A 15,228-nucleotide genomic window follows, 5' to 3' on the forward strand; every position below is an offset into this window, starting at 1 on the left:
AACGTGTTTTTTCCTCGCTGTGTGTTTTGAGATGTTCTCGGAGATGAGCCCGTGTTGTGGCCTTGTGGTTGCATATCTCGCACTCGATCTTTCGAGTGCGCTGTTCTCGGGCCGAGTGGGCATCTAAATCTACTTTCGTTGCGAATTCTTTTCCACAATAAAGGCAAAGATAGTTTTTCCGTCACCGTGTACATTGCACCTGTAAGCATTCATAAGCATAATAAGCACATGTATCCTACACGTACACTCTTTGCTACTTATTTACAATAATTAACTAGTTAATGATTTGGGAAATGTGTATCTTATACATCTATAACGCTTTTTGGTTAAGACTGTTTATCACAGCTTTCTAAAGATAATGTTTATGTAGTGAAACTGCAATGTACATGTAATTCGAAATGTTTAGAATCGCAAGTAAAATAAGACAGCCGACTGTGATTTTTCTACTGACTAAAAGCGCTATATGATAATGACCTGTGTCTTTGTAATTGTTGTCTTGATGAAAACCCAACGCCGCAACAGTTAAAGGGTAACATCCCAGCGTGTGTTCTTTCATGGTAAACCAAATAGCGCCTGTGCTTGTACCCCTCTGGCGCATATGGCACAAATATATCGCTCTTCGGTCGTCATCATGTGTATCTAAAAACATCAAATATGTTAAATGAAATAAATAATTATGCATTTGTTATTGTGTATTCACCGTGCTGTCACCATTAGAGTATTATAATCATATGATGTATTTGTCATGTGTGTTACCGTTTCAAATATTTCATCTACTTAGCCATAAATAATTACAAGACAACGGCGCATTACTAAATCTACATTTTACAACAATTTAAAACATTGTTAACAACAGTATTGTTTAATCCTTGCAATGGCCTTAACAGTTGGAAAGAACATGGACATAACTTACAGTAGGATTAATCGAAAGCCAAGCTAACTGCAACTCAGATCGATATATCACTTGTTATTAATCTATGTGTGCATTGGGTATTGCTTTATCAAAACGTACATCACTATGTTACTAATCAAATATAACTTATGTAATCCTACCAAAATACAAGTGCTAATATACGTCAGCATCTGTCACTTAAGGACAAAACGATCAAAGGAACATGTGTTGATATGTTGCGTCAAATGTAGCATTTTATATAAATAAGATCGGCTTATTGTCGACCTGAAATGGCCCACAAGTCGGCCGGGGTGACTAGAAGCCTATTCATGTCACCCTTGGGTGACTTCAAGCCGACGCTAGTCATCACCGGGTGACTAAAATCGGCGTCTAGTCACCCCGGTTGACAAAAGTCATCCTAGTGTGACATGAATCGGCTTCTAGTCACCCCCGGATGACTTGTGGGCCATTTCAGGTCGAAAATGACACAATGAGCATCAGTTCGTTTTATCGATAGTTGAGTTATTGTGGACTGTTCATCGAAATCAAAAAAATAAATTGAAACCTGACTCCAGAAGGGTGTGTCAGACATTCGCCACATTTAGTTGGAACTTTTTTCAGACATATAGTATCTCTGTTACATTCCGAGGATTGTTCTCGGTGAAAGTTTCAAATTTGTTTATAGCACTTGTGCAAGACAGCATCGCAGTTATTGTCCGACATTATATTTTTGTGTTTAATGTGCCGGACCAAGAAAATGTTTTGAAATTCGAATTAAATTTGTGTGTATTACCACAACAATAACATCGCTTCAGAAACATAATTAATAACAACTGATCGTTCTAGCCGAATATCGACTTGCCGCGCTTGCCTTGAATTTCGTTGCTTATCGTGTTAGCCAAAGTGTTAATGTGTATTAAAATTGTCATGAAGTGGTGTTTTCAGGTTATTTTTTTGGACAAAACACATTTTATATGGAATTAATCACGTCCGCACATATTGGTTCACTGCAAAAAGGAATATAAAACAGATATTTTGGACGATTTCAAATGTGCTTGTCGTGCTTGCGTGCATTGTAACGTAAAAACTAGGATTTGCCTCGAATGACAGACTAAACTACTCATCTGGTGACAAATATTTATATAACCGGGAATAGTGCGCAACTTTTCCCTTAGCATGCGATTTATTTCGTCAAAAAAGAGTAAACAATAAGATACTTACGTGGATTTTAAATTTCTAAGCGGGGCCAATGTTGACAAATTTCTACTTAGCGTGCTAGCCAAAATGACGTCACAAACCACGTGGTATGGCCACACTGAGTCTGATACTTCGGTTGTACATATATGTGACTTGTTCGTGTTTTTATTTATGCCGCTACCACGTCTTAGAAACTCATGGACGCGACTTAGTAAATCCTGCGAAAGTGTCCGTAAGTCGTTGGAATGAGTTAGTAAGTCTTCTATCGCCAAACGACATATCTTAATCGTGGGGAAAAGTTATATCATGGGGAAACCAGATAACTAGCTTGTGATAAAAGAGATAATCAATAAATCAGAAAACAAACAGTTTACAAAATATTGTAAAATGCGAATCTGTCCGATAAGTATTGTCCGAAATTAAGTTTGCCTCCATTGCGTTTGCTGCTTTTAATCCTGCGGTAAACAATGTGTATTTTGATTCGTGCGTTATTAAGTATGGAAAGTCATATCTGCGCCACCGTACGTTATTGTTAAAATTTGTATATTTCGGACGCGTGAAGACAGACGGTCTTGCAGATAGGTGCATATTGGCGGGTGGGAGGACGGACTGATGGATGCTAATGACTACGACAACAATAAGCATCGTCTAGACTTGACGTTTAGTATGCACATTACAAGCGTCTGCTGCATATATGTCTAACAATTTATATTGAGCACGCGTAGTTTGTTAAAATCATCTTTAATATGTGAACATTTCCATCAGAAACGAACACGTATTAAATAGGCAAAAATATTCTACGAAGGACAAGAACTACAATCAAATGTGTAAAATCTTAAATTCATTCATTGATAAGCTCCCTTATTTAAATTTGGGTAAACTGAAAGTAATTCGTATGCAATGATTTGTTGATTCTTAAAACTAATGCGCTAACGGTAGTTATAAGAAATGGAATATAGGATTTGCAAGTTTCGAAATCTATAAAATCGTTAATAATCTGGTCATTTAATATTGTTTACGCAATATTGTATAGGATAAAATAATTCCATTTGATATCCTGTCAAGAGTTTTAAATATAACACTTATTCGATAAATGAAATTAATTTTTCTCGTTTCAATCGTTTTTACATCAACCACTAGTTCACTTTGATTTAGTGCTAAAAGAAACCAAAGTCGGACGTTACGTGAAAAATAACAAGCACATTCGTTGAATTGATATCCCCAGCCAAATAAATTTTGTTTATGGATGGGTGTAGAACTAAAAGAAAATGTATAAGTAAAGGGTTGTGCTATTTCTCAATTATTTTTTAATGAAGCCAAACACTTGTGCGCATTTCAGTTTTAGCAGTCTTTTTCGGGAGGAAAGGAAATAAAGAAACACAATGTGAGAGAATGTTTCATTTAAGTTTCAGGTTATCCCCAAATCACAGGATTCATTAACTCTACAGTAGACCATGTCTAGGAAGAAGATGGAGAAGAATTATTGAATGTTATTACAGATTCCACTGATGCATAGTAAAATAATGGCTAAATAATATATATTTCTACAAATGTGTGACCTTTGATGTGTGACCATGACTTTGGTAAAAACACATAGGTCTTGCACTGCCTGATAATTGAGAACAATTACATCAGGACATTTTGAGAATCCATTTTAGTATGGTAGAATCCTTACCAAATAAGGCATATTTAATCAAAATGTGTGATTTTGACTTTTGTGTGTGACTTTGACCATGACCCTAGCAACCTGGATCTTATATTAGACACTCAGCTTGATAATGGAGAACACTTGTGGACAGTAATTACAGAATCCCTCGATGCATAATTAAGGAATGACTAAATAATGAATAATTCATCAAATTTGTGAATTTTGACCTCAATGTGTTACCTTGATCTTAGCCCATAGGATTTTGGGTGGTGAATGTGAAGCACCCCCAGATGAATGAGAACAACTATGGCAAATTTCATGGCTCTGGCTCATGTGTTAATAGAGATAACCCATAAGCTTACATTAAAAAGCTTTTTTTTTCAAGATACATAGGGCCATGACCTTAGCCCCTAGGATTAAGGGTGTTGGATGTGAAGCACCCCCAGATGATCGAGAACAACTATGGCTCTGGCTCATGTGTTAATGGAGATAAAGCTCTAAGCTTATATTTAAAAGCATTTTTTTTCAAGACACAAAGGGCCATAACTCCGCTATTAACAGATGGTGTAAAATGCCATTTGGCGTGCATCATCCTCTTATCCATATATATACTCATACCAAGTTTCAATGAAATCCGCCAAAGCACTTTCAAGATATGGCTCCGGACACAACAGTGCCGCACGGACGGACGGACAGAAGGACGGACGGACAACGCCAAAACAATATCCATCCGCCTATGGCGGCGGATAATTATTAGTGAATGCATACACAATGCGTAAACATAATTAGTTTACTTGATAATATACTTTAAAATGTATATTTATTTCATAAAAATAAGGTTAAGCAATATTTAGATAAGCGTTATTTCACTGATATAACGAAACAAAACGCGTTTCACTTGATTAAATATGTATACACACGTTAAAGATATGTCGTAGAGGTAAAGTTCACGAATGGTATAGAATGTCGCAATAAACGTATTTGATTGCTTAAACAGTGTAAATTATACTTCAATAACCAAAGTTATATGTTTTTATTCCCTAGCCAGTCAGTGAATATTTGAAGATCTAATAGTTTTACAAGTATTTTATATAACAGTCAACAATCGACAAAGCGACATTCTATTACACTGCCTCTCTTATAAACGATTCCACAACACATACCACTGACTATTTATTTCACAACAAAAATAAATTTATTTTCAGTATTGTCCTAAAGTAAATGCACGTGAAAGATTGAAAGGAAATGCAGGTAATGACTAAAATTTACTTTTCATGGAGCTTGTTGCTTCTTAATAATACTTCACCATCGAAACTTTAAATGAGTTAACCAAATTAAGCGCTTTTGCAATTCACAAACTACAATTTAAGTATTCTTAACGCTATTCAAAGCAACAAGGAAAGCGTTTATATTAAGAGCCACGCCCACCATTCACTGATCTAGTATCATAGTTATTGAATGCTCGCATATATGGTAATCAATACAGTTATTGCTTTCTCATCATTCAAGTAACATTTGTCATCCCTACCATACAGTTACATACCCGTATTTTCTGGCATCATACTTACTCATCACATATCGGCATACAAAATTGTTTTGGTCAAGTAAATGTTATTGCAAAGTATACGTGTACAAATTAAAACCAGACAAGAAATGCATGCTCGCATACATGTGTATTTGTTAAGTTGGAGTTTTGCCGATTCATCAGTACATGTAGTGCAGTGGAAAGGCGGTCCGTTAACATACTCTAACGTTTCCTTGGATAGTTAGTCAACCGGTACTAGACGCTCATGACTATGCCAGTAACTATACTAACAAGTATCAGGAGCAAGGGAAGAATTTCCACAGAAATAATGTCATTTCAAATTGAGTCGTGTTCTGAGAAAACTGGGCATAATGCATGTGCGTAAAGTGTCGTCCCAGATTAGCCTGTGCAGTCCGCACAGGCTAATCAGGGACGACACTTTCCGCCTAAATTTGTTTTTCGGTAAGGGATTTCCTTGAAACTAAAGCTACCATAACAGCGGAAAGTGTCGTCCCTCACTCTGGTACGACACTTTACGCACATGCATTATGACCAGTTTTCTTAGAACGCGACTCAATTGAAACACAGCAACAATCCCGCGAGTCGGGGATCGAACCCGAGATTTGTAGGCCAACGCTTTACCAACTGAGCTTACCGGCGGTAAATTATAGTTTCAATCAAAAGTTAAAATATTAGTAAGTATATAATTCGAAATTCGTGGTAAAGGCTACACATCATTCATTTTGTAAAACAGGCAACCATTTGTCTATTGTGCAGCTAATCTGACATTGCAGTGGCTCTTATTTCAAGCGCATAAAAATAACAATTGGGTGCTAACTCATTTTTAATTGAATTTATTTTATATTAACATATCAATAACGTTATAAATGCGTATAAATGTAATCTTGTTTGTTCGAAAGTGTTCACATTGTTGGTAACTTTAATGATAAATTCAGTAAACAAAGACTGTGTATTGATATACGTGTGCGGGGTTGACGTCTGTGATTCGGGATCAAACTCTGTGACCGCAGTCAGACGTACCGCACATGCGTACCGTGCGACAGAATGAGTCATCACTGCTTTTCCTTGCACCAGCAATATAATGCATGTTGTTCTGAATGGGGAGGGGGCACTTACCCGCTTTTATAACACATATCATCATGAACCATGACTCTGTATAAGGAAAATTTGTTGATTAATTCGGCTCCGTACTGTCGCCTATGTTACGAGTATTACTTGATATAAAGTTTCTTAGTTGCAATAAGCTAAAACTAACTGTTTTACATTTTTATATTTTAAGTTGACATACCACTTGACGCAGTTTCCGATGTTAAAGTGCATATCAGATGTTACTACCAGTATGAAAGTATACTATGTATATATTTGAAAAATAAATATGATGTATAAGAATAGCACTTGGTGTAAAATATTGCCTCCGCTATCAACACACCTTATATAAGTTCTCAAAACACATTATTACATAAAATTTTATATCTTTAAAACGCATTTGTATCTCAGTGCTCAAGTCTGCGATACAACTACATAGTGTACAAAGATCAAATATATGGTGTACACTTGAAAATGTATATTTTTCGCTCTTCGTCATTCTACCAACCTTGTTTCTGGTGTGTGTTTTTTTAACAATTCTCGTTGGTATTATCTAATTTTGCAACATTGATCAAAATAAACAAGGTCACGTTTACAATAGCTACCATCCAGTACCGACAAAGGACAGTGACGATCCAAATAATAATTTTCAAATCAAGACACAATAAACACGCCGCCTTTGTGCATAAAACCCTGCAAGCGCTAATTGTAACGCATGTATTGTAAACCATCCAGCTAATAATAATAATAAAGCAGCCGCTCGGAGCTATGCAGTTCAATCAGTCGTTACAAGGCCTCGGTACGGAGAACTGTCCTCCAGTCCCTACTAAGGATACGGAAGTGAAATGGCTATACCTTTCAGCATTTTCTATGAGGATTATCAGTAATAAAGCAGTGACTTCTTAGATTCCGAATAAGTAGCAGTCAGTTATAAGACTACTTGTACGATTGCTCGATTTAAACCTTCTGCTGAGCAACGAATTCTTTTTAATGACTATTAGTCAGTCATTTAACAATTGTTCAACGCCGTCCAATCATTGATGGCCACGCAGCTGGCATAAATTACTGCGTTGTATCATAATAAAACACATCATTTGTTTAATTGATACATAAGTGAAGATAAATACGTGCTTATCAATTTGCATTTTAGTTCAACATCTAGCTCCTGAATTAATAAAACTATCAAAGTTCAAAGTTTATAAAAGTTTAAACATAGTATTATGAAAATATCTGGTTGATTGTACAATTTTATTATGCATCAATTAGACCAAATGATCGAATTTTGAAAGAAGACTGAATAAAAAAACGTTTCTGTAAATGCCTTCCGCAATCTAGAAAATCGAATGTAATATTTATACTTAGATAAATTAACGGGGTTGTCTGTATTTTTTTGTTAATCGAAAAGGAGAAATGCTAAATAGAGAATAATAGGTTAGTGTTGATTATAGATCAAGTTTATCATGCGAGGCTTAGAAAACAAAAAGCACGATCCCACTTTTTTCAGTAAACTTTTTTTATTTAAACATAATATCAATATGACATTAAGTTGTTATATACTAGGAACTACATTTGTTTACAACGTAGCCTAACACCACACACAATTCACTTTCGATGTCAAACTATCAGTCGATCACGAGGTGCACAATATTTGCTTCTTTGTTATAATATGTGGTTATTTCGTGACGAAATAACAAAGATTACTTGGATTTAAGATAATTATATGCATTAACATTTTGAATGTGGAAAGTGGCACCAAAGAATTGTGAGGCAAAGTTGTTCGAACTTGAGAAAGACATTTGGTGAAGTGACTGGGTGGGGCGAACATCGAGATCAACTTGTTCGACGGTAGACAGTGATTGTCTAGGCTGCATTTCGGCCATAGTGTCGGTGCATGAAGGTGAACAGGAGGAATCTGGTGGATTGTTACATTTACTGGACTGAGCAAGAATGTTTGAACACTTTTGCTGCTGTTTAACAGATATGTTGGAATAATTGGTTATGGACTGGACATTTTTGTGCCCTGTTATGGCAATGGTTTCAGTGGGTGGAATGTTTGCATTTCGAAGTTTTTGGACCAGGAATTTGCGAACTGAGTGGTTCGTTATTCTCTTGTGCTTGAGAAAGCCGGCGTCTTTTGCCATGGCCTTGAGCATCTGACCTAGCTTGTTGACACTCAATTGTTGACGCAAGAACCACTGGGATGCAGTGTCATTTGTGCATATTGCCAGGTAGAAAGGGTGCTAACTTGAAGAAAAATCAGATGGACGCATATCCGAGTACAGCTTGTAAATTAACGAAGGATTTCTTGGTCCAGAAAATTGTTTTTACGGTCAAAGGGGAGCAACTCGAACTGACTGCTTCAAAGGGGATCAACAACAACAAAACTTATTTGCAACATAGTGTTAAATTTACCTAATACTAGAGGTTTTAATGACAATAAATGACAACAAACACGTTTTTTACTACATTTCTTTGTTATAAGGTCATTTAGATTGACAAACATTTGAGATTGTTTTTATTATTGATGCACTTGGCAAATACAGATGACGAGGTGCGTGGGAAAAAGTAGTCCCAGTTCGTCAGTTGATGACGTCATTTCGTGCCGCTGATTACAGCTGTGCCATTGATTATAGATGAAATTTAATCAATGAGGCTTTAATCAACCGAATTCGCTGTAAAAGTGGGATAACAAATATTACATAATTTGTATAAATAAAATGTTTTACAAGGAACGTGATCTTAAGGAATCAACTGTATATCCAATAATGGAAATTCATTTACAGTTATAATGAAACTCCATAAACATCATCAGGAGAGAATAATTTTTGATCCACGCTAGTATTTTATTCAAGGAAAGTGACCAATCGACCATGCAAGAAGGACGGTTGAATGCCGCCTCGGACCTCACACTTAGCTAACTCAAGCATTAATCACTTAAAATGGGAGCCACAATATTATCACCACATATAAAATAGAAAACAAAAGCACACATATGATTTATCCTTAGGTCATTGTCGTTGAACGGTCATTGCAAAAACAAAAACATTGTAATCCTTATTTTACATATATGAAGATTAAAAACAAAAGCATAGCAGAAAGGACAATGATATAGCATTGCAACTAGGTTAAAGTAATAGATAGGTGTAGAATACATGTACCGAAACATTGCGATGTTTAATAATAAGAACTTTAAGGTTAAGGTATGCATCAAACGGTGAAACTTTATACATGTATATTAAAGTGTGTTAAGTTGGAAAGCTAGCAGGTATTAACCACCGCTTTAACATAGAACATTATCTGAGTGGTATGAACGGTGCAATATACAATTGATTTAAAGGTTAACGACCTATCGAAATGTATATATCTTAATTGGTTGACACACCATACGGAGGAAACCAATATTTCGTAGACACTATGCTCTGAATACTTTGTAAACGCTGAACAAGATTTTCGACATGGGTAAGTTTCGTTATTTTTCTCTCGTAGTGTTAATGGTAGAAATATGGAATATTGTTAGACCTAGTCTTTATATTAATGTTTACTGTTTTGCATTCAGTATAATAACTTATTACCACCAAATAAATATAAATATATTATTTAATTATACGCAATGTCAATTTAGATCGCATTATAAATAGAGACGCGCTGTCATAAAAGGTTTCCCATTAAAAAAATTCCAGAACACGTATGAGGGATTCATTTTGGCACAATATAACAATCATGTATTATCTGGTAGAATCCATGTACCTTTTTTAGAAATTTTCTGCCTTTACAAAAGCCTTTAGAAATGCATCACATGTACCGTTATCGCTTTTTAACGTAGCGCATGTCCACAGTTTATAAGAAAAAATGTATTTTTGCTATATAACTTTAAACAGGATGTATCACCATCGCAACTGCATCACTACTGATCATTGGCGTTTCCGTAGCTAATAGGACAGATGTCAGACAGAAACATACAATTCACGGTAAATATACGAACTAAACAGTGATTCATTTTTTTTTTGTTTTGATCTTTATCGAATGGTTAAAGCACATTTATGTAATTATCAAACGGAAGTACCACATTAAATTGATCATATGTATTTAAGATTACATGTTCAATGTGTAAAAAGCAACTGCATCTTGTCAATGACCCATTCAGCAAATGAAGACTGGAGTCCTATCCAGGTATTGATATTCGAGTGCGGGGTTGACGTCTGTGACACAGGAGTACATTTCTGTGACCACAGTCAGACGTACCGCACGTGCGTACCGTGCGCTAGAGTTAGTCATCACTGCTTCTCCGTGCACCAGCAATATAACTGCACGTCTTATTGCATGGGTGAGTTATTGTTATATCATAATAGAACATACTAAAGAAAACATAAACATCTATTTGTCAATATATCGTTATATTTGCACATATAATTCTTACATAGATGTAAGACATGTTTTTATGCAAGCTCTTTGACAGTTATGCATTACTCTTTTGATTTTCAGACCATTGGAGAAAGAAACAGTCAACAAAGTGCATAGCGACACAGGCGCAAGGTATTTTATGCTGTTGTTAATAAGCTACTTATTGCAAAACAATTATGCGATTAATTCGCTGTTCGGAAACCAAACCTCTCAAAAAGCCTTTATCATTCGAAATAATCGGTATACTTTGTTTCAGATTTGTTTATGTGGCCATTCATCCTCTGTGCGATTGTGCTTCTAATAAGTGTTGGACTGTTGATCGCAAGTTTGAAAGGGATGATTCCACCTAATTCGTATAATGTCTGCTGTCCAAGTAAGAACATTGACAGCCAAAACAACGTAGAACAAAGATCGAACTGCGATGGTCAGGCGGCGGAAAATGAGAGAATGATTGGACCAACAGATGGGCAGATTGAGGGTAGTCCAGCAAATAATGTTGCAAATCGCGTATCAAATAATCCTATTCATAATTGTGATATTCAACCGGATTTTGGTAGTGATGAACACGGCGTTCCAAATGGAGGTTACCAGAGCAGTCAGAGAACTGTTGGTACCAGCACCATCAGTCACTCGCCACCAAACCAACGTTCGCAACCCATGGTCTTCTGTCGATGCCATCGACGCGCATTCCCTGTTGATCAAGATATGTATCTGAATGACAATCAAATGCCTGATGAACTGTTAAATGCGTTGATAAACTTGATAAAGACTAATGGCAACACGATATTGAAAACGCTTGCCAATGATACAGGTCCGCGTCGTGAACTATCAAAACCCGTATCAACAGAAGGAGCAGACCATGGGATCTTTCATCCCGATGACACATTCAACAAAAGGCCGATCTAAACATCTTGCATTACATGCATGCACGACTTGAATAAAGATCTGTCTGTAATCAGTCGTGACTCATTAAATGATGTTTGCCTTTATCGTTGACCATTTGTTCTTGTCTGTCTTTTATAATGTATAGAATTATGCATTTTAAAAAGTTATTCGAATAAATTTTTATTACATTTTAGCGCAGTCTTGTCCTAATAGGTAATTAAATGTCTACGAATATGTGAATGCAAACAACAATTTACTGTTTAAGAATACACACGCGTTCACTTACTTATACATTTTAATATTTAATTGATGAAATCTTTTTATTAGATTACCAAGCAAAACGTAGAGTTTTTAAGGATTCGTGAAAGTTCTCGTGGATAAACAAATATAATGCAACTTGATTAGTACGTAATACTAACAAAGGAGCCATACAGTGAATATAAGAGGGCATGAAAGGCTCAAAGTCGCTCACAAGAGATAACAAGATATTATTGGGACAAATCTTCTGATCAAGTTTCATGAAGATCGGAAAATAAATGTGGCCTCTAGAGTGTCAACAAGGTTTTACTATGGCTATATAAGGACAAATGCCCCGCCCCCTGGCAGCCATGTTTTTCAATTAACCGTCATCATTTTTTTAACTCGTCCAAGATATTATCGGGATGAATCTTCTGACCAAGTTTCATGAAGATCGGACAGTCAATGTGACCTCTAGAGTGTTAACAAGATTTTACTATAGCCATATAAGGAAAAATGCCCCGCCCCTTGGCAGCCATGTTTTTCAAGCAAACATAATTATTTTCGAACACATCCAAGATATCATTGAGACCAATCTTCTTTCCATACTTCATGAAGATTTGACAATAAATGTAGTCTCTAGAGTGTTAACAAGGTTTTACAAAAGCAATATATAGCAATATAAGGAAAAATGCCCCGCCCCAGGTGGCCATGTTTTTAAAGCAACCAAAAACCATTTTCAAACTCATCCAAGATATCATTGGGACAAATCTTCTGACCAAGTTTCATAATTATCAGAAAATTAATGTGACCTCTAGAGTGTTAACAAGGTTTTACTATAGCCATATAAGGAAAAATCCCCCGCCCCGTGGTGGCCATGTTTTTCAACTAACCGGCATCATTTTTGAACTCGTCCAATATATTATTATGATGAATCTGCTGACCGAGTTTCACGAAGATCGGACTATAAATGTGGCCTCTAGAGTGTTAACAAGATTTTACTATAGCCATATAAGGAAAAATGCCCCGCCCCTTTGCAGCCATGTTTTTCAAGCAAACGTAACCATTTTTGAAGTCACCCAAGATATCTATAACACAAATCTTCTGATCATATTTCATAAAGATTGGACAATAAATGTGGCCTCTAGAGTGTTAACAAGGTTTTACAAAAGCCATATATAGCCTTATAAGGAAAAATGCCCCGCCCCCTGGTGGCCATGTTTTTAAACCAGCCAAAACCATTTTCAAACTCATCCACGATATCAATGGGACAAATCTTCTGACCAAGTTTCATGAAGATCGGAAAATAAATGTGGCCTCTAGAGTGTTAACAAGGTTTTACTATAGCCATATGAGGAAAAATTCCCCGCCCCCTGGCGGCCATGTTTTTCAACCAACTGGCACCATTTTCGAACTCGTCCAAGATATTATTGGGATAAATCTTCTGATAAAGTTTCATGAAGATTTAACAATAAATGTAGCCTCTAGAGTGTTAACAATATTTTACTATGGTCATATAAAGCCATATACGGAAAAATGCCTCGCTCTTTTGTAGCCATGTTTTTTAAGCAAAGAATACCATTTTTAAACTCATCCAAGATATCATTGGGACAAATCTTCTGAGCAAGTTTCATGAAGATCGGAAAATAAATGTGGCCTCTAGAGTGTTAACAAGGTTTTACTATGGCCAAATAAGGAACAATACCCCGTCCCCTGGCGGCCATGTTTTTCAACCAACTGGCATCGTTTTCGAAGTCGTCCAAGATATTATTTGGATGAATTTTCTGACCAAGTTTCATGAAGATCAGACCATATAGGTGGCTTCTAGAGTGTTAACAAGATTTTACAATAGCCATAAATAGCCATATAAGGAAAAATGCCTCGCCCCTTTGCAACCATGTTTTTCAAGCAAACGTTAACATTTTCGAACTCATTCAAGATATCATTGAGACCAATATTCTGACCAAGTTTCATGAAGATTAGAATTAAATTTGGCCTCTAGAGTGTTAACAAGGCAAATGTTGACGCCGCACAACGCACGACGGACAAAAGGCAATCACAAAAGCTCACCATGAGCACGTTGTGCTCAGGTGAGCTAAAATGTATATATTTGATTGTGTTTATTTTCATTTCAATTAACCGTTACAACCATTATTTGTATCATAATTTGTACACTTAGCGTCGTGATTGAGTTTCCATTGCTTGCCTTTACAATGACGTTCACACGTTACTCTTTTATTTTCAAAGGTTTCCCAAATATAGTTTTGAATGATACACAACGTCGTTCGTTTTTTTAGTCGAAGTTAATGCTCACATTTTCTTTTATGTTTCATATCTTTGCTTTTTTAAATATATTTTTTGCATAATTTAAAAAATATCTCGTTACACAACACATACAATATGTTAACTTTTTTTTCAAATAGTAATGTAATGTTTTCTAATTATGAATTCTAATTATCGACGTTTTTTGTCAATGTAAACTCTTAACCTATTTGGGCTTTTGTTCTCTATTTTCAGAAAACCTTAAAGTATGAGTACGAATTTGGTGACACTTTAATACACAATAAGTACCGTTGAACATGTATTTCCCTTTTATTTATCTTAATGTCAATTTGCATTATATATATTATATATATATATATATGGTGTGAATTTCAAACACATAATAATTTTGTATATGAAAAAACATCCTTGATAACTTAACGAGCCATTTATGTTATAAGGTATTGGTTGAACATCATGAAGTTAGAAGATCACAAGTATGTCAAGTCCATTTATAGGCATATGTGTGGCGATTTTATAGGTAAATCAAATACACATTCTTGGGCAAAATATGTTTGGTATCGGTTACATACAAGGCGTGCACTTTGAATGGCTAAACCAATGTGTAGTTGATGAGAAGTGTATTTTATCCATGGAAAATTCCAGATTAAATGAAACATGGATCCACATTTGGATGTCAGAACTTATTAATTCCTCAAGAGCAATATGTTATAGTCAGTTTTGTCTATTTGAATCGCGACCTTACTTAAACATGTCAGTATAAATAAGTTAAGATTTGATCTTTGTAGATTAGTTTAAACCTATTTATTTTAGCTCGATTGCATCAAAAGCCTCAAGCTCACGTCAACGTTATCGAGTCCGTTTCCTGAGCCTGTAACCGGTACTTGGTGTATTTGGGGAATATATAGAGAACGCTCCCCGGACACCATATCCATAATGCCACGGCGAACTAACGTATATTAAGGGTTTTATCTCATAGATTAAAACTCGATCCAGGCAGATGGGATAAACCTAAATCTATACCTTTTCAAGGGAATAAAAAGTCAACATTGC

The 15,228-nt window shown here is 35.8% G+C and overlaps 1 protein-coding gene and 1 long non-coding RNA gene across 3 annotated transcripts; one reads left to right on the plus strand and one right to left on the minus strand.

The window, feature by feature from the left end:
• Positions 1–18: 18 nt before the first annotated feature.
• Positions 19–2,204, minus strand: LOC127870436 (uncharacterized). Of its 2 annotated transcripts, none has more exons than XR_008044819.1 (3): positions 2,114–2,204; positions 475–639; positions 19–199 (listed from the first exon to the last, which is right to left on the minus strand). It is a non-coding gene; the product is annotated as an uncharacterized LOC127870436 (long non-coding RNA). The 2 variants fall into 2 exon arrangements; XR_008044820.1 differs by lacking the exon at positions 2,114–2,204 and adding an exon at positions 1,054–1,089.
• Positions 2,205–7,981: 5,777 nt separating this feature from the next.
• LOC127870434 (uncharacterized) lies at positions 7,982–11,848 on the plus strand. The gene is made up of 5 exons (XM_052413027.1): positions 7,982–9,828; positions 10,248–10,337; positions 10,514–10,693; positions 10,852–10,902; positions 11,027–11,848. Exons 1-5 carry the CDS (start codon positions 9,825–9,827, stop codon positions 11,674–11,676), a joined length of 975 nt encoding a protein of 324 aa, XP_052268987.1. The 5' UTR covers positions 7,982–9,824; the 3' UTR covers positions 11,677–11,848.
• Positions 11,849–15,228: the final 3,380 nt, after the last annotated feature.

The sequence above is a fragment of the Dreissena polymorpha genome, chromosome 2 (assembly GCF_020536995.1).
Source record: "Dreissena polymorpha isolate Duluth1 chromosome 2, UMN_Dpol_1.0, whole genome shotgun sequence".
Taxonomy (NCBI): domain Eukaryota; kingdom Metazoa; phylum Mollusca; class Bivalvia; order Myida; family Dreissenidae; genus Dreissena; species Dreissena polymorpha.